General features: G+C 46.2%; 1 protein-coding gene across 1 annotated transcript in view; it reads left to right on the forward strand.

Moving 5' to 3' along the window:
• Nucleotides 1–23,037, forward strand: part of mmp17a (matrix metallopeptidase 17a) — a 105,733-nt gene that overhangs the window by 55,258 nt on the left and 27,438 nt on the right. The window contains exons 2-4 of the mRNA XM_078227148.1: nt 10,257–10,389; nt 14,325–14,454; nt 19,832–20,115. Of these exons, the coding sequence (XP_078083274.1) occupies nt 10,257–10,389; nt 14,325–14,454; nt 19,832–20,115 (547 nt within the window). The remainder of the gene's footprint in view (nt 1–10,256; nt 10,390–14,324; nt 14,455–19,831; nt 20,116–23,037) is intronic.

Consider the following 23,037-nt stretch of genomic DNA (forward strand, 5'->3'; position numbering starts at 1 on the left):
CACTTTGATCTGCTATACCCTATTCCACCACATGAGGCTCTCGATCGCATAATTACATCCTCCTCTCTCCTTCTCAAGAGAGATTTACATCCTGCTTGTTTTCTTTTAACCCTTTACTCCCCTCTATGGTCTTTGATGCTTCAAACTAATCAATTTAGCCTGATTTGAGTCCCTTCTGTCTTTGCAGTGGCACTGGCGCTGGTGTCTGTCATATTCATCGGGGCAATGACGGCTACCTTAGATTTCTTGTGATTATCTAATGGGTCGATTCCACCAATCCTCCTGTTCATCCGTATCGGTATTTTGGAACAACATTGGCAAGCCAAATACCTCCGGTTTTTTATCTTTCCTTTGTTCGGCTTGCCGTCCTAATCCTTTTTTCTCGGTCTTGTCTTTCCTTTGCAGTCTCTCTTGTTCTACTCTATCTCTTTTATCCTTCTCATACCTCTCACATTCCCACTTCAATCTTACCCAAGTCTTAGGGTTTCCCTCATTATCACATACACTGATCCCTCTTCGACATGCATTCTTCCCCCTCTTAATTGTTTTGCAGTCCAGTAAGTGGGAGCATTCCCTAATACCCTCTGAATCTACCCTCTGAATCTCTGTTTTAAACTGGGTGAAGGGTTTATAATTTGCTTTTGGTCGCGCACCAGTTCCCCTTCGGGTTACTGGTGCTAAGTTGTGTTCTAGCGCTTCCCACTCCTCTGGAGGAGCGGTTGGTCCCGGTTGTGTGGACTCATTAGGAGGTAGAGGAACAGTTTCCCCTCTCCATTGTTTTTCTTCCAACACTTGGTTTTGTTTCTCCAATTCTCTTATTCTGGATTCTAACTCTCTAATCTTTTCTTTATCTTGCTCAATTAGACGAGCTAACTGATGTATTAACAATACTCTTATCTTCTTTGTCTTGTTTCTCTTTTCTTTATCTATCCACTTTCTCTGCTGCTCTGAGCTCTGAGACATATCCCAGCCATCCTTTTGCATCCTCTTTATTAATGCTTGTTTCTTTGTAATGTACACTTCAACGAGAGGACCTTCAGATCCTCTCATTACTTCATTATGTGCCATTTCACAGACTGCACTATCCCCCTTTGGAGCCCTACAATCTCAGGCGAAGTGGCCTGGTTTCCCGCAATTGTAACAGGTACCTTTTGATTTAATGGCCAATTGGTGAACCAAGAGAACTCCAATTTTCTTAGTTCTGTCTTTCTTTTCTTTTTCCGACCATTTTCGTTGTTGGTCCAGTGGGTGGTCTAAATCCCATCCCCCTTTGGTCATCTGTTTAATGAGTTTGTCCCTCTTATATATTCATTTATTAGAGTCCCCGGGGGCCCCCACTGTCCTTGTCCCACCATATCATCGATAAGGTTATACTCACCACCTGGAGACTTCTATTCTTCTTTCTCGCTCTCCCCCTCCTAGGTTTCTCTTATCCGAGTTCGGTGATACCTGTCACGGGTGATCAGATCCCTCCGCACCACCACTTACACAATATTTTTATTAAGCCGGCTATCTCATGAAGGCTTTTCCTTCAACTCCGGCGACCACTCAGACAGTTTCTATCTACACTCACGTCTGAACATCACACCTCAGGCAACCTTTTCAGACCCTAACGCCCATTTCAACTTCCTAACATCAGCATGGGGGATTTCCCCTCTTAACATTCAGTTTAAGGCTGGGTGCCAGAGTCAATTGCCTCCTTGTCCGTATGTGCTCAGTTCAGACGTCTTTCATCAATTCAGACACTCTCTTATCACAGATGATCACCCACTATATTTTGACCCACTTCATCAAGTTCAGTAATCTATTCCGTGGTCCCGGTCGTGGCCATTCGACTGGACCCGTAAACAGATCCCGGGTTTCGGCACCAATTGTTGTAGGCAAAAATACCTCAGACGAGTCATAGGTCGCAAATACAGTGGTTTATTTGCACAATTGTGGGAGAGGTCCGATTCCTCACACGGTCCCAGGCCTCTCAGCAAATACAGGTTAAGAACATATATTTATACCCCGCCTGTCACATCCGCGGTTTCCCAGGCCCCTCAGGTTCCCAGGCTGTGGCTGGTCCTCCATCGTGTGAACCTTGCTGCCTTGGCGGTTCCTTCATGGTTGTCTCAAGGCTGCAATTGTTGTTGCTCCCTGTGGACACCTGTGGGGCAGTCTCGCACAAACAAGTTAACTGGCATACAGAGGTGCAGGGGCCCATATACAACAATTTATGTATGTTCATAGGTACCTGTATAATTTATATCAGTAAGGATATGATGAATATATATGAATGTATCATTATACGATCACAGAAGGTCTACATGTAGGCTCCACTGTTACACAGCAGTACATAATATTAAAGAACACAAAATGGCTACCAGCTGGGTTAGCCACATTCCTGAACAGATTAGCCGGGAAAAACATAATTTTGTATACAACAGCTGCTGCCCTTATCTGTTGGGATACATGAAAAACAGGCTCTGCAGACACGAAAAAAGTACAATGCATATCACAAACCCTCAAGTATTTCTCTCAAGTGTTACAAAAGTTCATTAACTTCACGGGGACAGGGCCTGGGTGGGATTGCGGTCGGTGTAGACTTGTTGGGCCGAATGGCCTCCTTCGGCACTGTATGGATTCTATGATTCTATAGTTTCCAGCTTTCTGTTTTCCTCCTTTATGGAAAAATATCCTGCAAAACTTCAATGATTTAGTGACTTTGTGACTGAAAAAGAAATTGCGTTCAAATCTTGGCCGCACAGTGACACAGTGGGTTAGCACTGCTGCCTCACAGCGCCAGCGACCCGGGTTCTATTCTCGGCTTGGGTCACTGTCTGTGTGGAGTCTGCATGTTCTCCTCGTGTCTGCGTGGGTTTCCTCCGAGTGCTCCGGTTTCCTCCCACAGTCTGCAAGAAGTGCTGGTTGGGTGCATTGGCCGTGCTAAATTCTCCCGCAGTGTAGCCGAACTGGCGCCGGAGTGTGGCAACTAGGGGATTTTCACAGTAACTTCATTGCAGTGTTAATGTAAGCCTACTTGTGACACTAATAAATATATTATAATCGATGTAAAACTTTGGCTTAATATTGAAGAGCTAAGTGCTGAAGTATTCAGAGTTGAATTATAATACTTTAAATAGCAAACTTTTCTCCGGTTTTCATGAGCATCAGATTGCTGAGTGTGAGTATTTGAGGTTACGGGTATTTGGACTTTGTGCTGTAGAGAATGGAGGAGAGCTGAGATTTTCATATTGGATGTTTATCAATGGCCCAGGGCAGATCTGCCCTCTCTTCCCAAGGGAATTGACTCCAGCTTCTTTCCCACTGGGACAACCATTTAGAACATAGAACATTACAGCGCAGTACAGGCCCTTCGGCCCTCGATGTTGCACCAACCAGTGAAACCAATCTAAAGCCCATCTAACCTACACTATTCCAATATCATCCATATGTTTATCCAATGACTATTTAAATGCCCTTAATGTTGGCGAGTCCACGACTGCTGCAGGAAGGGCATTCCACGCCATTACTACTCTCTGAGTGAAGAACCTACCTCTGACATCTGTCCTATATCTATCACCCATCAATTTAAAGCTATGTCCCCTCGTGCAAGCTATCACCATCCGAGGAAAAAGGCTCTCACTATCCACCCTATCTAATCCTCTGATCATCTTGTATGCCTCTATTAAGTCACCTTTTAACCTTCTTCTCTCTAACAAAAACAACCTCAAGTCCCTCAGCCTTTTCTCACAAGACCTTCCCACCATACCAGGCAACATCCTAGTAAATCTCCTCTGCACCCTTTCCAATGCTTCCACGTCCTTCCTGTAATGCGGCGACCAGAACTGTACACAATACTCCAAGTGCGGCCGCACCAGAGTTTTGTACAGCTGCAACATGATCTCCTGGCTCCGAAACTCAATCCCTCTACCAATAAAAGCTAACACTCCGTACGCCTTCTTAACAACCCTGTCAACCTGGGTGCCAACTTTCAGGGATCTATGCACATGGCAAAATGTTAACGGTATTTTAATTGTGTTACAGTACACAGATGAAGGGTACATCTGATACACAGGTGAAGGGCATCAATTGATTAAGTACCCTGAGCACAGATAAAGAAAAGTTCCAGTGGGCGCTGCAGGGGTTAGGGTGCAATATTATCCCCGAAAATGACATCAAATGAATGTTTCTTTGACATTCTATTTTAGTTACAGCATCCCAACGCGTCTCATTTTGTTTAATTTACTGATCATTGGTTTTATTTTAGGAAAGAGTATAAATAGAGGACCTTCCACAGCTGGTGGGCACTGCAATGGCTGGGGTACAACACTGAGTTTTTTGATTTATTATTGTCACATGTATTAACATTCAGTGAAAAGTATTGTTTCTTGCGCGCTATACAGACAAAGCATACCGTTCACAGAGAAGGAAATGAGAGAGTGCAGAATGTAGTGTTACAGTCATAGCTAGGGTGTAGAGAAAGATCAGCTTCATGCAAGGTCATTCAAAAGTCAGATGGCAGCAGGGAAGAAGCTGTTCTTGAGTCGGTTGATACGTGACCCCAGACTTTTGTCTCTTTTTCCCGACGGAAGAAGGTGGAAGAGAGAATGTCCGGGGTGCGCGGGGTCCTTAATTATGCTGGCTGCTTTGCCGAGGCAGCGGGAAGTGTAGACAGAGTCAATGGATGGGAGGCTGGTTTGCGTGATGGATTGGGCTGCATTCAAAACCGTTTGTAGTTTCTTGTGGTCTTGGGCAGAGCAGGAGCCATACCAAGCTGTGATACACCCAGAAAGAATGCTTTCTGTGGTGCATCTGTAAAAGTTGGTGAGAGTCGTAGCTGACATGCCAAATTTCCTTAGTCTTCTGAGAAAGTAGAGGCATTGGAACATTGGGCTGCAAAATAAAATTTGAACTTGACTTTTTCTCTGAAAATTTTTTTTTCCTTTGTTATAGTTAACCTTTAACAGGATATCACTTTAACTTGATTTGCTCTGTTTACTTAATTTGACCTGTTCACCTGCTAATTTACCAAATTAGTTCAAGGTATACTCAAAAGATTATGAAGAAAAATTTTGGTAGGCGCCGCGAGGGTTGTGGGTGCATTATCACCCCCCCCCCCCCCCCCCCCCCCTCCAACCCTGAAATGATATTTAGTTTCCTTTGATGTTTTGGTTTAGTTACAGTAACATACCAGGACTGTCACCTGATCCCCTCCACATTTTTGATTCATGGGACAGAATTCTCCACTGTCATATACCAGCGCCTCCCAGTGAGAACGGAGAGCTTGGCATTCAGCCAAATCTCCATTCACAGCAGCGGGACTGGAGAATCCCAGCTGCCGGCGAGGTCGGAGAATTCCGGTGTTTTCTAAAGGGGGTAGAATGAAAGATTTCTGGGCCGCTGGGATAGTTGATAGGAAGCAGACAAGCCGAACTCCGGAAATAAACCAACTATCAAGAAAGAGGATTTGTTTGGATTTTCACACTTCCCCGTCGAGCTCAGAACCCAGTTAGCAGCTCACACTTGGAATATTACAGAAGTAGACTCTGGGGAAGTTGCAAGAAAGATTTACAAGGGCAATGATGCCAGAACTGAGAGGTTATAAGAAAGTCTGAACAGGCTGGGGCTTGTTTTATAGGTTACACATAGAGGACATATTTCCACTTTATGTTGGTCATCAGAGCTAGGGGCCAATAACTAAGAAATAGTCACTGCAAGATCCAATATGGAATTCAGGAGCAATCTTGTCATTTTGAGTGGTGAGAATGTAGAAATTGTTACCCTAGGGAAGAGTTGAGGTGAATAGGAAATTGAAAACGGATAAGGCTCTTGAGCAACACGAAGATAACAGGAAAGAGCTTAAACAGGGACTTAGGAAGGCAAAAAAGGGCCATGAAATGTCCTTGGCAGGCAGGGTTAAGGAGAATCCCAAGGTTTTTTATGTGTATATAAGGAAGAAGAGGGTAGGTCCACTCAAGGACAGTGGAGGGAATTTGTGTGTGGAGCCAGATGAGGTGGATGAGGTCCTTAACAAGTACTTTGCATCAGTATTCACAAAGGAGAAGGATATGGTGGATGATGAGTGTAGAAAGGAGGATGTTGACATTCTAACACATGTTGATATAAAAAGGGAGGAGGTATTGGAGGTTTTGAAAAACATTAAGGTGGACAAGTCCCCAGGGCCAGAGAGGGTCTATCCCAGAATACTGAGAGAGGCGAGGGAAGAAATTGCTGAGGCCTTGGCCAAAATCTTCTTTAGCCACGGGCGAGATACCAGAGGATTGGAGAGTAGCTAACATTGTTCCTCTGTTTAAGAAGGGCAGAAGAGACAATCTGAAAAATTACAGGCCTGTGAGCCTTACATCAGTGGTGGGAAAATTATTGGAGAAGATTCTTAGGGACAGGATGTACTCACATCTGGAAGAGAATAGGCTTATTAGTGATAGACAGCATGGTTTTGTGAAGGGAAAGTCATGTCTCACAAACTTGATTGAATTCTTTGAGAAAGTGACAAGAAAAATTGACCAGGTGTTGTATACATGGACTTTAGAAAAGCCTTTTATAAGGTTCCTCCTGGCAGGCTGATACAGAAGGTGCAGTCATATGGGTGTGAGGTGAGCTGGTAAGATGGTTACAAAACTGGCTTGGGCATAGAAAACAGAGAGTAGCAGTAGAAGGGTACTTTTCTAACTGGAGGTCTGTGACAAGCGGTGTTCCACATGGATCAGCACTGGGGCCTCTGTTTGTTATGTATATAAATGATTTGGGGGAAAATGTAGGTGGTCTGATTAGTAAATTTGCAGATGATACAAAAACTGGGGGAGTAGCGGATAATGAGGAGGATTGTCAGAGGATACAGCAGGTTATAAATCGGCTGGAGACCTGGGCCGAAAGATGGTAGATGGAATTTAACCCAGACAAATGTGAGGTGATGCAATTTGGAAGGTGTACTGCAGAAGGAAAGTATACAGTAAATGGTAGAGCCCTTAGAAATATTAGCATACAGAGGGATCTAGGTATGCAGATCCACAGTTCCCTGAAGGTGGCAACTCAGATGGACAAGGTGGTCAAGAAGGCGTATGGCAGGCTGGCCTTCATCAGTCGGGGCATTGAGTATAGGAACTGGAAAATCATGTTGCAGCTGTATAATATTTTGATTAAGCCACATTTGGAGTATTGTGTACAATTCTGGTCACCACACCATCGGGAAGGATGTTGATGCATTGGAAAGGGTGCAGAAGAGATTTACCAGGATGTTGCCTAGTTTGGAGGATATGGACTACGAAGAAAAGTTGAACAAACTTGGATTGTTTTCATTGGAGCGTTGGAGGATGCGGGAGGGACCTGATAGAGGTTTACAAGATTCTGACAGGCTTGGATAGAGTGGATAGTCAGAGTCTTTTTCCCAGGGTCAAGGGTCAATTACTCGGGGGCATAGGTTGAAAACGAGAGGGGGAAAGTTTAAAGGAGATGTAAGGGGTAAGTTTTTCACACAGAGGGTGGTGAATGTGCTGCCAGAGGAGGTAGTGGAAGCAGATTCTATAGCAACGTTCAAGAGGCAACTGAATAGATACATGAATAGAAAGGGAATAGAGGGATATGGACCATGTAGAGGCAAGAAAATATTAGATTAGAGAGGCAACTGTGTCAGCACAGACTCGGTGGGCCGAAGGGCCTGTCCCTGTTCTTTGTTCTTTAATAGGATAGACACATTTAAGAGGAAGATGGATAATCACATGATGGAAGGAAATATGGATAGGTTGAGATGAAGAGGGACAAAAACAGAAAATGGTGGAAAATCTCAGCAGGTCTGACAGCATTTGTGGAGAGAGAATAGAGCCAATGTTTTGAGTCTGGATGGCCCATTTTCCAGCATTTTCTGTCTTTGTTTCAGATTCCAGCATCTGCAGTATTTTATTTTTATCTAAGATGAAGAGGAGGCTCGAGTGGAGCAGAAACCAGTACGGATTAGTTGGGCCTACTTCCTGTCATTCTGTGTCAACATTGTTCATTGAAGTTGGGTCCATAGCACTTGAGTTGCTGGGAAGACCATGGAAAAAAATCAGGCTGAAATGTGGGGAGGGAGAGTGTTGGCTGCTGAGGGCAGGAGTTTTTGTTTGAATCTAAAATGATTGGCAACCAGCCTCCCATCCATTGACCCTGTCAACACTTCCCGCTGCCTCGGCAAAGCAGCCAGCATAATTAAAGACCCCACGCACCCCGGACATTCTCTCTTCCACCTTCTTCCGTCGGGAAAAAGAGACAAAAGTCTGAGGTCATGTACCAACCGACTCAAGAACAGCTTCTTCCCTGCTGCTGTCAGACTTTTGAACGGACCTATCTTGCATTAAGTTGATCTTTCTCTACACCCTAGCTATGACTGTAACACTACATTCTGCACTCTCTCCTTTACTTCTCTATGAACGGTATGTTTTGTCTGTATAGCGTGCAAGAAACAATACTTTTCACTGTACACTAATACATGTGACAATAATAAATCAAATCAAAATCAAATCAAATCAATTTGCTCAGAGCTGCTCCAGTCCGCAGCTTGATGTCAGCTGGGTCTGGGCCACACAGCTGCTGCTGGGGTGGGAGAAACTCTGAGGAAATTCAAGGGTCAGGCATTTAATGTGAAACAAAGAGATGATGTCAGAGAACTTGGGCAGTTCAGGCAGAATCAATGCTGCAAAATCTACCTTCCTGGGTCTGTATTTACTCTGTCAGCCTCACATTGATACTCAAGAAGGTGCCTTCACGTGTCCAAAACGTGTCACGTTTGTCCAAAACGTGAATGAATCGTTAATAATTGTCCAACTGCCACGTTGCAAATGATCCAAATACTTTGAAACAACCACTCCTGGATTCACTCCTTTTTCAACCAATAATGCTGACTCAATCCCAGCAATAACCCAGCACTGAGGGGCGGCACGGTGGCACAGCAGTTAGCACTGCTGCCTCACAGTGCCAGGGACTCGGGTTCAGTCCCTGGTTTGGGTCACTGTCTGTGTGGAGTTTGCACGTTCTCCCTGTGTCTGCGTGGGTTTCCTCCGGGTGCTCCGGTTTCCTCCCACAGTCTGAAAGACGTGCTGGTTAGGGTGCATTGACCCGAACAGGCGCCGGAGTGTGGCGACTCGGGGAATTTCACAGTGACTTCATTGCAGTGTTAATGTAAGCCTTACTTGTGACTAATACATTAACTTTGACCTGTGTTGCTCTAAATTACAGTTATCCAATAGAAATCCCACATTAACGACAGGCATGACAATGGCAAAAGTGTTTTCACACAAATGGACTCATTTTAGTCGAAAACATTTCACACACAATCCAGATAAATGTATTCCACATATATATATTTAATGAAGCAACATCTACCACCATCTTCCTTCGACAGCACCTTCCAAACCCATAACCGCTAATGTCTAGAAGGACAAGGGCAGCAGACACATGGGAGCACCACCACCTGGAGGTTCCCCTCCAAGCCACTCACCATCCTGACTTGGAAATATATCGGCCATTTCTTCATTGCCGCTGGGTCAAAATCCTGGAGCTCCCTCCCTAACAGCACTGTGGGTGTACCTACACCACAAGGACTGCAGCGATTGAAGAAGGCAGCTCACCACCACCTTCTCAAGGGGCAGTTAGGGATGGGCAATAAATGCTGGTCTGGACAACATCAGATGAAAGAACAAAGAGTTCAGTAGCTATGGAGTAAAGCACTCAGGATTACGACTCGCTTTCATTCACTGTCTTCCTTACTGTTCAGGCAGCAAACCGGCAAAAAGGTTGCACCTTGAATCCCTATAGTGCAGAAAGAGGCCATTCAGCCCATCGAGCCAGCACCGACACTCCGAAAAAGCATCCCACCCAGGCCCTCCCCTCCACCCCATCCCCGTAACCCTGCACATCAAGGTCAGGTGACCAATGACGGTGTCTATTACTCATTAATTTATTCACTGATCAGAAGTATAATGAACTAAATGTGGATCCCCGGATCACCACATGTGGTCAGTGGCTGGTGTATTTGGACAGGCACTACCCTAGTCTCATTGGATATTCTTGTTCCCTAAGCTTCCATCCTTCACACAAGATGCTCCGCAGGATACAAAGTAAATGTTTGGACTGTAAAAGCAATTTGCTGCAAATTGACCTCAGCAGATCCTGACAATTTGCTGAACAAAAGCAATTGGATGAATTGCTAATCATAACTTCAAGATAATGGAATTCCAGCTCTGAACTGTCTTAAATTGTTACCTTCTCTAATTCCACAGGAGTGGCTGACTAAGTTTGGATACCTGCCTCCTCCGGATCCTGTTACTGGACAACTTCAAACGCAAGAAGCTTTAACAAAGGCCATTAAAGCAATGCAGAAATTCGGGGGCCTTGAGATTAATGGAGTAATGGGTAGGTGCTAATCCTTTTCAATTGTATTGTCCAATTACAGCTTGAGCACGTCTATTTAATTATAGTATCATCAAGCACGTATTTCTTGCTATAGGAGTCTGCACGTTCTCCCCGTGTCTGCGTGGGTTTCCTCCGAGTGCTCCGATTTCCTCCCACAGTCCGAAAGACGTGCTGGTTAGGTGCATTGGCCATGCTAAATTCTCTCTCAGTGTACCCGAACAGGCGCCAGAGTCTGGCGACTAAGGGATTTTCACAGTAACTTCATTACAATGTGAATGTAAGCCCGCTTGTGACTAATAAATAAACTTTAAACTTTAACTAGCTTCCAAATATCAATACGATAGCTATATGTCTAACCAATGGTATATCAAGCTCCCACGTCCTCCCATATTCATTGTTCCTTGTTATAACAGACACTGACAAGCTGTATGTGCGTAATTCAATGGAGTTCTTGTGTGTATCTGTGCACCTGAGGCCTCCCTTGTAACTGAGCAGCACGGCAGCACAGTGGTTAGCACTGCTGTCTCACAGTGCCGGGGACCTGGGTTCAATTCCGGCCTCTGGTAACGGTCTGTGTGGAGTTTGCACGTTCTCCCCGTGTCTGCGTGGGTTTCTTCCGGATGCTCTGGTTTCCTCCCACAGTCCAAAGATGTGCAGGTTAGGTTGATTGGCCATACTAAATGATCCCTTCAAAGATATGTCGGGGGATTAGCAGGGTAAATACGTGGGGCTGAGGGGATAAGATCTTGATAAGATGCTGTTTCAGAGAGTGGATGCAGGCTGAATGGCCTGCTTCTGCATTGTAGGGATTCTATGATTTTTCCATGATTCAACTGGGAGTTTAACTCTTATCTGTGTCTGCTTAAAAGTGCAGCCTAAGGTTTCTCCTAGTTTTCATGTGTGGCTGAGTATCACGACTTGCAGCTTGTGTGAGTTTAAAATTGGTTTGGTGATTAGCCCCTTCTATTCGTAGAGTTAGTAGCCCCTCTAACCTTTTCCCATGGATTTAGATCATTAGATCTCTGGATTACTAACTCAATAATGTAAAACTTATGCTCATCTTCACATCAGATTGCAGTTGGCAGGAAAATGGACAGATTGGTGTTTTAAGAGACGTCAGGGTGAACTGATAGAAGTCCTTTAAATACTTAAAAAAACATTCACGGGATGTGGGCATCGCTGGCTTGGCCGGCATTTATTAACCAGGGCGGGTAAATTGATGAATGCGCTGGCAATGTGGAGAGATGTTTCCATTTGTGACAGTATCAAAAACTAGGGACCGTAAGGACAAGATGAATCCATTAGGAAAAGAAGGAGAAATTTCTATGCTCAGAGAGTGGTTGGAACCCTGCTTCCCAAGTGTCTTCCCATCGGGACCCTAATTTTAATGCTTAAACATTGGTGCGGCCCAGATGGAGAGCGGGAAGGGGGTGGGAGGAGGGTTGGTTGTTGGGTGGGGTCAGGGGGAGTTGTTGAGTGAGAGGGTGGGAGGGGGGAGTGGGGGAAAGTTGTTGAACGGGTGCTTATGGTTTTGTCCACACCGTTTTAAATACTCCGATGAGGCCCCTGGAGATAATAATTGTGCACCGTGTAATGGACCCTCAGTCCGGATCCCAGGACTATCCCATCACAGTCAACGGTCAACGTTGCTTCTGGGTGAGGTTGTGATGCCAAATGAACATCCTACGACCCCCATTGGAAACCCTGGGCTCAGAATGTTGAAGTCACCACCACAGGGAGTGGTTAAGCAAAAAAGCTTTGGAACTTTCCAAAGGAAACTAGCTGAGGACATGAGGGAAAAGGGGCCAGGAAGATACGCGGAAAGACTGAGATTGAGCAGATAGAATGGAATGTGGAGCATAAAGACCAGCATGGATTAGCTGGGCTGAATGGCCTATTTCTGCACTGTCTATTCTAAGCATCCATCTTGTGAAGTTGGAAGTGTTATGGTTCAGGTCAGAAACTCCAAAGTTTTATGGAGCCCGCCCGGATCATACGTTTTGCATCTTGAATTTGGCTAGGATAAGCATGGGATGTTTCACTTCAGGTGTGATTCAAATGACCCACTCGGGAGCTTTCATCAAACAAAGTTTATTTAAGAATATAGTTAACATGTATGGAAAGAAAATTAGCAATAACATTTATTAATCACAAACAAAAACAAAACAGCTATAATAATGTATGACACTTAACCAACCCTTAAGATGATCCAATCATCGGGTGGCCCAGTTGCACAGTGGTTAGCACTGCTGCCTCACAGACCCGGGTTCGATTCCCGGCTTGGGTCACTGTCTGTGTGAAGTTTGCACATTCTCCCCGTATCCGCGTGGGTTTCCTGTGGGTGCTCCGGTTTCCTCCCATACTCCAAAGATGTGCGGGTTAGGTGCATTGACCATGCTAAATTGCCCTTACTGTCAGGGAGGCAAGCAGGATAAATGCATGGGGCTATGGGGATAGGGCCTGGGTGGGATTGTGGTCGGTGCAGACCCGATGGGCCAAATGGCCTCCTTCTGCATTGTAGGGATTCTATGATTCTATGGTTTAATCAAACCAAAACTTCCTTTGGACAAAACCCTTTCCACAGTCTAACATAGCAAAGACTAATGCTCACGTGATATTGGAATTAGGTCCTTTGGTTGAATGGTGCAGTTCTGTTGATACACTCAGAACAGTTTGAAGTCAGAACAGGGTCCCATAACACCAGGGAAACTCTCTGATCAAGTCACCAACGGCAGATATTCTACTCCAAGAAGACTTGCGGCTACTCGGCAGAATTTCCGAAAGAGAGAGACGCTGCTTTCAGTCTGATGTCCACTCCCTTCTAAACTACAACCTGCAGCTCAGAACTGAAAATGGAAGAGCTCCTGTCAGCTGACCTGCTAATATTCCTCCTCCTGACAATTAAAAATAATTCCCAAATTCAAAATAAACAAACCCCATTCAAACCACTGAAGGAGCAATAACAGGGGCTCCTAGTGGACAACCCGGTGCCAATGACATCAGCTGAGGCTGTGAGCTACAAAGAACATAACTAAAAAAGAACTCTTAAAGGTACACTAACGTTACAGAAGTCATCACATTAGTAATTCATAGAATCCAATTTTAAACATCAGATTGTGTTGCATATCCGTATTCGCAGTGTTTTAACTATGAGACCATAAGACATAGGAGCAGAATTAGGCCACTCGGCCCATCGAGTCTGCTCCGCCATTCAATCATGGCTGATATTTTTCTCATCCCCATTCTCCTGCCTTTTCCCCATAACCCCTGATCCCCTTATTAATCAAGAACCTATCTATCTCTGTCTTAAAGACACTCAATGACCTGGCCTCCACAGCCTTCTGCGGCAAAGAGTTACACAGATTCACCTTTGGCTGAAGAAATTCCTCCTCATCTATGGTCTTAATAATAAAAAATCTTTTTATGTTTCAAAAACATTGACCGGGATTCTCTGACCTCACCTGTGGCTGGGATTCTCCAGTCCCACCGCAGTGAACAGAGACTTGACTGAGCGCCAGGTTCTCCATTCTTGCTGGCAATGGCAGTAGGGTGTGAAAGCCCAGAGAATTCCAGCCAGTATGTCCTGCCTTGATTTTGCCACCTACTCTTCCCATTCCCTTTTTCCCTTCATTCCTCCATCTCTTTATTCCTGCTGCCGTTCCCCTCCCCTTCCTCTTCTCATTTCTCTTCCTCCCCCCGTCCATCTTTCTCCTCCTCCCTCTATGCAGAGCCTTGCAGCTCAATAAGAGGCCATTCAGCCCATCAAGTCAGTGTCACCATCCTTCTTCCTTTCCCTGAGTGGAGATAGCATTAGGGAGCAGCAGAAATGGAAACTTTTAGTGAAGGCTTCACCAAAGTTCTTTCAAAAAAATAATCTTAACTGCTCAGTTCCTTTGTCCCTGTGTGAAAAGGCAATTGATTTGTTTGAATTGTAGATCAAGCCACGCTGGCACTAATGAAGACACCTCGTTGTTCACTGCCCGATATCGCTGAACCAGAAAAAAGCAGGAGAAAGAGATCTGCCCAACTTGGAACTAAATGGAATAAAAGAAATATATCCTGGAGGTAATCGTCAATCATTTAATTGCATCGTCATATTTGAGGTTATTAATGGATAGTTGTGATAAGATGAAAGCTGCTTCAGTTAATCTGATGTAAAATTTATTGGCAATAGCACTTTAGGAACAAGGCTACTTGCTTTGGGGAAATGTAATATTTTTAAGTGCTATAAGTCATTTCACTTTTTTTTTATTACAAATGATGCTTGTCCAGGTACTTGCTTTGTTTCTCTTCCACTTAATCAGGTCTCTTTCTCCTCCTAAGTCATTTGGAAACATCAATTTGAAATGCTCTCTCCAGGGTCGGCTGCTGGCAGGTTTTGGAATTTTTTCTTGTTGGGCAGCACGGTGGGCACAGTGGGTTAGCACCGCTGCCTCACAGCGCCAGGGTACCGGGTTCGATTCCGGCCTCGGGTCACTGTCTGTGTGGTGTTTGCACGTTCTCCCCGTGTCTGCATGGGGATTCCTCCAGGTGCTCAGGTGTCCTTCCACAGGTCAAAAATGGTTGGGTGGATTGACCATGCTAAATTGCCCCTCAGTGTCCCAAGATGTGTAGGTTAAGAGGTTAGAGGGGAAAATATATATGGGGTTATAGGGATGGTGCCTGGGTGGGATGCTTTATTGGAGAGTTGGTGCAGATTCGCTGGGATGAATTGTTAAATCTGCACAGTGAATTCTGCACTGTAGGGATTCTATGAATTAGAGGAGCGCAGAGAGCTCAAAAGGTTATCATACAGGAGGAGGCTGGGTTTATCTGGGGTGCCACGGTGGCACAGTGGTTAGCACTGCTGCCTCACAGCACCAGGGACCTGGGTTCAATTTCTGGCTTGGGTCACTGTCTGTGCGGAGTCTGCACGTTCTCCCCATGTCTGCGTGGGTTTCCTCTGGGTTTTTTCCCACAGTTGGAAAGACGTTCTCATTGGAACGATGGAGGTTGAGGGCCGACCTGATAGAAGTCTACAAGATTATGAGGGGCATGGACAGGGTGGATAGTCAGAAGCTTTTTCCCATGGTGGAAGAGTCAATTACAAGGGACACAGGTTTAAGGTGCGAGGGGCAAGGTTTAAAGGGGATGTACAGGGAAGGTTTTTACAAGGAGAGTGGTGGGTGCCTGGAACTCGCTGCCGGGGGAGGTAGTGGAAACAGATACGATAATGACTTTTACGTTTTGACAAATACATGAACAGGATGGGAATAGAGGGATACGGTCCCTGGAAGGGTAGGGGGTTTTAGTTCAGTCGGGCAGCATAGTCCGTGCAGGCTTGGAGGGCCGAAAGGCCTGTTCCTGTGCTGTAGTTTTCTTTGTTCTTTGTACGTGCTGGTTAGGTGCATTGTCCAGGCTAAATTCTCCCTCAGTGTACCCGAACAGGCGCTGGAGTGTGGCGACTAGAGGATTTTCATTGCAGTGTTAATGTAAGCCTACTTGTGACACTAATAAACAAACTTAAAATTTACCTAGACTGCACAGAAGGTGAAATTAAAGAAACTACTTGAACAGCCCATTGCTGCGCCAGTTCTAGCCGCCATTGACATATCCTGAGTTTTATTTGCTTGTTTGCAGAATTTGGGAATATTCACAAATCCCAAAAGCGAGGAGATCATTTATTGAATATAGGGTTTGGGATTAGAATGCTGGTATCTGTATTGAGTTATGATATTCTTTGATCAACTCCTTACTACCCTGAAGAGCGAGATGCATCAATCTTCACCGCAATAAATATTGATGAATGACTGCCTCGTAACGAACAAGGAACTGTCCTGTTGTTAGCTGCAGTTCTTTTACTGATTAAACTTCCAGGATTGATATCAGACAACAACACCCTTTAATGAATGCCAAGGAGGTAACTGACAGCCGAGGCTTCTTTAGAAGGAATGAAAAAAGGCAATCAAGGTTTTATCCCAGCCTGGGTTTTAAACCACATTGTACAGCAGGAGGCAGTTCAACCCCTTGGGCCTGTTGACCACCATTCAATTAGAACATAGGACAGGCGATGGCCCAGTGGTATTATCGCTGGACTCTTAATCCAGAAACTCAGCTAATGTTTTGGGGACCCGGGTTCGAATCCCGCCACGGCAGATGGTGGAATTTGAATTCAATTAAAAAATATCTGGAATTAAGAATCTACCGATGACCATGAAATTGTCAGAAATACCCATCTGGTTCACTAATGTCCTTTAGGGAAGGAAATCTGCCGTCCTTACCCGGTCTGGCCTACATGTGACTCCAGAGCCACAGCAATGTGGTTGACTCTCAACTGCCTTCCAAGTGCGACTGGGGATGGGCAATAGATGCTGGCAGACAGCGACGCCCACGTCCCATGAATGAATTTTTAAAAATGCTTGATCTGTAACTCAAATCTGTTTCCCCACCTTTGCTCCTTATCCCTTGGTATCCTCACCCAATAAAAATCTATCCGTCAATCAGACATAGTTCACACCCCAGACTTAACAGAGTGTGTTCCAAATTTTCCACTACCTTTTTGTGTGCTTCCTGATGTTCTGGCTGTAATCCGCAGGGTGGCACAGTGGTTAGCACTGCTGCCTCACAGCGCCAGGGTCCTGGGTTTAATTCCGGCCTCGGGTCACTGTCTGTGTGGAGTCTGCACGTTCTCCCCGTGTCTTCGTGGGTTTCCTCCGGGTGCTCCGGTTTCCTCCCACAGTCCGAAAGATGTGCGGGTTAGGTTGGTTGGCCATGCTAAATTGCCCCTTAGTGACAGGGGGGTTAGCAGGGCAAATATGTGGGGCTATGGAGATAGGGCCTGGGTGGGATTGTGGTCGGTGCAGACTCAATGGGCCGAATGGCCTCTTTTTGCACTGTAGGATTCTAAGATCTTATGTTTCTGGCCACTTGACCCAAAGTCGCCCCATGAGAGGGAGAAGTTTCTGTGATTGGATGAAATGGATTTCCCTCTAGTCTACCAAATCAGAAGAACCTCCTCTTCGTGTTTGACTTTTCGTTATGAAGGAGCTCAATTAAAGGAAATGTAAAGAGAAATATTTTTGCCTCCTGGCTCTTGACTCAGAATAGCCAACATATCCTCGAGGGCTGGGAACTCTCTGGTGTTTTATCCACCGGTACTGCACACAACTTTCACACAATCGGTGAATGCCAAAAATGCCAAAGGCATTGTGAGTCAGTGGTTCGAGTCCGGAATGAGAGTGGGGGGAGGAGGCAGATTCTGAAAGGGAATCAGACAAACACCAGAAGGGACAAAGTGTAGCAGAGCGCAAGAGAAGAATGGGGAAATGGCATTCAGCAACTTGACCTTGCGGGGAGCTAGCACAGATATGACAGGCCGAATGGACTTCTCCTGTGCTGAAACAATTCTATGATTTTCTGCATGTTCTCCCAAGCAGGGACTGAAGCACAGATTCACTGAGTGAGACAGAGAGAGAGAGAGAGAAAGCAGAGGGAGAGACAGATAGAGAGAGAGAGAGAGAGTCCATTCACAGCTAAACATAATCTCTCCTCACCTGGTGCCCAGACTTGTGCCTCTCTCGATTCACTTACACTGGCAGCAAGAGTGAGAATCACCCCAGCTTCACAGACCACACTGTCAGAAATCATACAAACATACAAACCCTACAGTACAGAAAGAGGTCATTCGGCCCATCGAGTCTGCACCGACCACAATCCCACCCAGGCCCCACCCCGATATTCCTACATATTACACCCACTAATCCCTCTAATTTATGCATCTCAGGACACTAAGGGGTAATTTTAGCATGGCCAATCAACCTAACCCGCACATCTTTGGACAAAGATCTGATGTCAGCATCAAACACAAAACCCCAGCTATTGCCCCGACTGAGATCGGCTAATTCTACACCCAGAGAGGGATAAGACTTCCAAACTTAGAATCATAGAATCCTTACAGGGCAGAAAGAGGCCATTCAGCCCATCGGAGTCTGCACCGACCACAATCCCACCCAGGCCCCACCCCGATATTCCTACATATTTTACCCACTAATCCCTCTAACCTATGCACCCCAGGACACTAAGGGGCAATTTAAAATGGCCAATCAACCGAGCCCGCACATCTTTGGACTGTGGGAGGAAACCGGAGCACCCGGAGGAAACCCACGCAGACACGAGGAGAATGTGCAAACTCCACACAGACAGTGACCCGAGCCAGGATTCGAACCCAGGTCCCTGGAGCTGTGAAGCAGCAGTGCTAACCACTGTGCTACCGTGCCGCCCAATCCTAAATGTTTCTTTTGTTTAATGAGAAGCATACAACACAGAAAGAGTCCATTCAGCCCATCCTTATCCTGCCAGTTCTTCAAAAGAGTCCAATCAGCCCACCATGGCCAGCACTTTGAATGAGTCCATTCGGCCCATCATGGTTGGGCCAGCTCATGGAAAGAGTTATCCAGTTCGTCCCACTCCCTGCTCTTTCCTCCATAGCCCTGTAAACTTATTCTTTTCCAGTATGTATCCTATTCCATTTTGAAAGTTCCTATTGAATCTGCTTCCATCTCCCTTTCAAGCAGCACCTTCCAGATTACAACAACTCGCGGCATCAAAAACATTCTCCTCATCTACCCCCTCTGGTTCCTTTGCTCATTCTCCTCAATCTGTGTCCCTCTGGTTACTGACCCTCCCAACAGTGGAAATAACTTCTCCTTATTTACTCCATCGAAACCCCCCACAGTTTTGAACACCTCGATTAAATCTCCCCTTAACCATCTCCACTCTGAGAAGAACGATCCTAGTCTCTCCACGTAACAGAAGACCCCCACCTCGGATAAATCTCCCCTTTGCCCTCTCGGAGGCTCCTTAGTCATAGAATCATAGAATTTACGGCACGGAGACAGGCCCTTCGGCCCAAACTGGTCCATGTTGACCAAGAAGCCCATCTAAGCTAACCCCATTTGCCTGCATTTGGCCCATATCCCTCTAAACCTTTCCTATCCATGTATCTGTCCAAATGCCTTTTAAATGTTGTCAATGTCCCTGCCTCAACCACTTCCTCCGGCAGCTCGTTCCACACACGTACCACCCTCTGTGGAAAGAAGTTACTCCTCAGGTTCCCATTAATTCTTTCCCCTCGGGGAGATAAATTGGAACAAGAAGCCATGGCTGACCCTTTAAGAAAAATGTTGTGCATTAATACCATTTAGGACCAGTCGCTGTACGGAGTGATAAATGGTCAGCGTTGGTAAGCCTGCTTTCTGACAAAGCAGCCCTGGAGTAAGTTATTGACATTTTAATCTTAATGCAAATGTCAGTTGCTGAAAGCATTATCACTTTTCAGCTGAAGCTTAAAAGAGCAAATTATCACGCTTGTCTCTGTTAATGTGGACAAGTGATTCAGAGCGTTTTTGTCACTAATTAGCCGTAATGAGGTCGAGGCTTCAAGCTTGGTCTTTATCATCCTCAGAGTCAGAACGTTTCCCAAGGCCTCTCGTCTGGGTCACGACACCATCCGTGCCCTCATGTACTACGCTCTGAAGGTTTGGAGTGACATCGCGCCGCTCAACTTCCACGAGGTGGCGGGGGATAACGCGGATATCCTGATTGATTTCCCGAAATCACACCACAAAGACCATTACCCCTTCGATGGGCCAGGGGGTGCGGTCGCTCACGCCTTCTTCCCCGGAGACAGTCCAAACGCGGGAGATGTCCACTTCGATGATGATGAGGCCTGGACGTTCCGATCTTCAGGTATTTCCAGCGGTTAGAGCTGGTGGGACAGGGGGCTGGCTCCTGGCTCCGTGGGGAACATTCTCTCACCTCTCAGTCAGAGAGGAACAAGCCCCGCACCAGGGAGCGAAGCACGGAATCCAGTCTCATATATTCACTGCTAGCACTGAGGGCCAGGGTCGCTCCGTCCGAGGGTCAGTGCTGAGGGAGTGCCGCTCTGTCAGAGGGTCAGTACCGAGGGAGTGTTGCACTGTCAGAGGGTCAGTACTGAGGGAGAGCTGCACTGTCAGAGGGTCAGTGCTGAGGGAGAGCTGTACTGTCAGAGGTTCAGTACTGAGGAAGTGCCGCACTATCGGAGGGTCAATACGGAGGGAGTGCTGCACTGTCAGAGGGTCAGTACTGAGGGAGTACCGCACTGTCAGAGGGTCAGTACTGAGGGAGTGCCGCACTGTCAGAGGGTCAGTACTGAGGGAGTGCTGCACTGTCAGAGGGTCAGTACTGAGGGAGTGCCGCGCTGTCAGATGGTCAATACTGAGGGAGTGCTGCACTGTCAAAGGATCAGTACTGAGGGAGTGCCGCACTATCAGAGGATCAGTACTGAGGGAGTGCTGCACTGTCAGAGGGTCAGTGCTGAGGGAGTGCTGCACTGTCAGAGGGTCAGTGCTGAGGGAGTGCTGCACTGTCAGAGGGTCAGTACTGAGGGAGTGCCGCACTATCAGAGGGTCAGTACTGACGGAGTGCCGCACTGTCAGAGGGTCAGTGCTGAGGGAGTGCTGCACTGTCAGAGGGTCAACACTGAGGGAGTGCTGCACTGTCAGAGGGTCAGTGCTGAGGGAGTGCCATACTGTCAGAGGGTCAGTACTATTCTCCTTAGAGATAAGAAAGTTAAGGGATGATTTGATAGACCAATTCATCATGACTGGATTTGCTGGAGTAGAGAAGGAGAAGCTGCTCCCAGTGGCAGTAGGTTGGTAAGCAGAGGTGTTGGTCAGCAAAAGAACAAGAGGCACTGGGGGGGAAACACTTCCTTACACGGCACTAAAATAAACTCAAATTACTCTGGGTGCGCGAATCTGAAACAAAAATAGAAATTACCGGAAAATCCCAGCAGCTCCAACAGCGTCTGTGGAGAGAGAACCGAACTCAGGGCAGCATCTGAACTTTTTGATTGGCTACTTCACAGCCTTCTGGACTTAACATTGAGTTCAACAACTTCAGAGCATCAACTTTCCCCTCCACCTTCACCCCAATGCCATCAATTTAGTTATTTTTATTTTATTTATTTTTTATTTTAATTTCTTCCATTGTTTCACTTTTCAAATTTTAAAAAATCTCACTTTCCATCTTTTTCCCCCCATCACTGTCTCCCCCCCCCCCCCCCCCCCCCCCACCCCACTGGGCCACCTGTTACATGTCCCAGGTTGTCCTTTGACGCCATTTACACATTCTGATCTCGTAATGGCCGCTATCAGCACCATCCTTAGCCATGATTACCATCATTTCCATTCCCTTTGGCTTTTTGTCTATGACGTATTTGTGAATCTCTCCCATCTGGCTCTCTTTTCTTTAGTAAGAAGTCTAACAACACCAGGTTAAAGTCCAACAGGTTTATTTGGTAGCAAAAGCCACTTGCTGAGGACGGCCTCCACCGGGATAGGCCGTCCTCAGCTCGTGCCTTTTGCTACCAAATAAACCTGTTGGACTTTAACCTGGTGTTGTTAGACCTCTTACTGTATTTACCCCAGTCCAACGCCGGCATCTCCACATCATCTCTTTTCTTTATCCATTCGTGGGACATGGGCGTCGCTGGCTGGCCAGCATTTATTGCCCATCCCTAGTTGCCCTTGAGAAGGTGGTGGTGAGCTGCCTTCTTGAATCGCTGCAGTCCACGTGCTGTGGGTTGACCCACAATGCCGTTAGGGAGGGAATTCCAGGATTTTGACCCAGTGACTGTGAAGGAACGGCGATCTATTTCCAAGTCAAGATGGTGAGTGGCTTGGAGGGGAACTTGCAGATGGTGGTGTTCCCATGTATCTACTGCCCTTTGTCCTTGTGGATGGAAGTGGCCATGGGTTTGGAAGGTGCTGTCTATGGATCTTTGGTGAATTGCTGCAGTGCATCTTGTAGATAGCACACACTGCTGCTACTGAGCGTCGGTGATGGATGTGTACTCCCACATCTTCCTCGCATCCTCACCACAGTATAAAGCTCATCCCATTTTCTATGGACTCCAGCGCTGACAAAGGGTCATCCCGGCTCAAAACGTTGGCTCTATTCCCTCTCCGCAGATGCTTGTCAGACCTGCTGAGATTTTCTTACATGGCAGAGTGAGTTACTGCGATTTGGAATTCACTGCCTGAAAGGGCAGCAGAAGCAGATTCAATAATAACTTCCAAAGGAAAATTGGAGAATTAGTTGAGGGGAAAGAAATCATGGAGCTTTGGAGAAAGAGCGCAGGGGGAGAGTGAGAATACGCCTTGTATAGCTGCCTCTCATGTGTCATTCTACGATTTGGATTCTATCGTCACTACACTACAGCGCTGTCTAATATTTTTTTAAGTTGATAGCACGATTATTTTTGTGAAAGGTTACATGTGAAGAAGCCAACTGATTACAGGGTGGCATCAACTGTTAGTTCCCAAAGAGGCATCGATAGTCGTCATTGGGAACAACATCTGGACAACATCTGGCAGTCAAATGAAGGAGTTCAAATCCTGTCAGGGTGTGCTAGGAGACTAACAGCAACCTCTGAACGCAACACATTGACGCCTTTTTCATTAACTGTCACATTACAGACAGGAAGTGTATCGTGGAAGCTGCAGCAAAACATTTGCCCCCGTGTTTTATAATCATACGGCACCACAGGAGGCCATTCAGCCAACCATGCCTCTGCCAGCCCTTTGAAAGAACTACCCATTTCGTCCCACTCTCTCACTCAGGCCC

Source organism: Mustelus asterias, chromosome 13 (assembly GCF_964213995.1).
Source record: "Mustelus asterias chromosome 13, sMusAst1.hap1.1, whole genome shotgun sequence".
Lineage (NCBI taxonomy): Eukaryota > Metazoa > Chordata > Chondrichthyes > Carcharhiniformes > Triakidae > Mustelus > Mustelus asterias.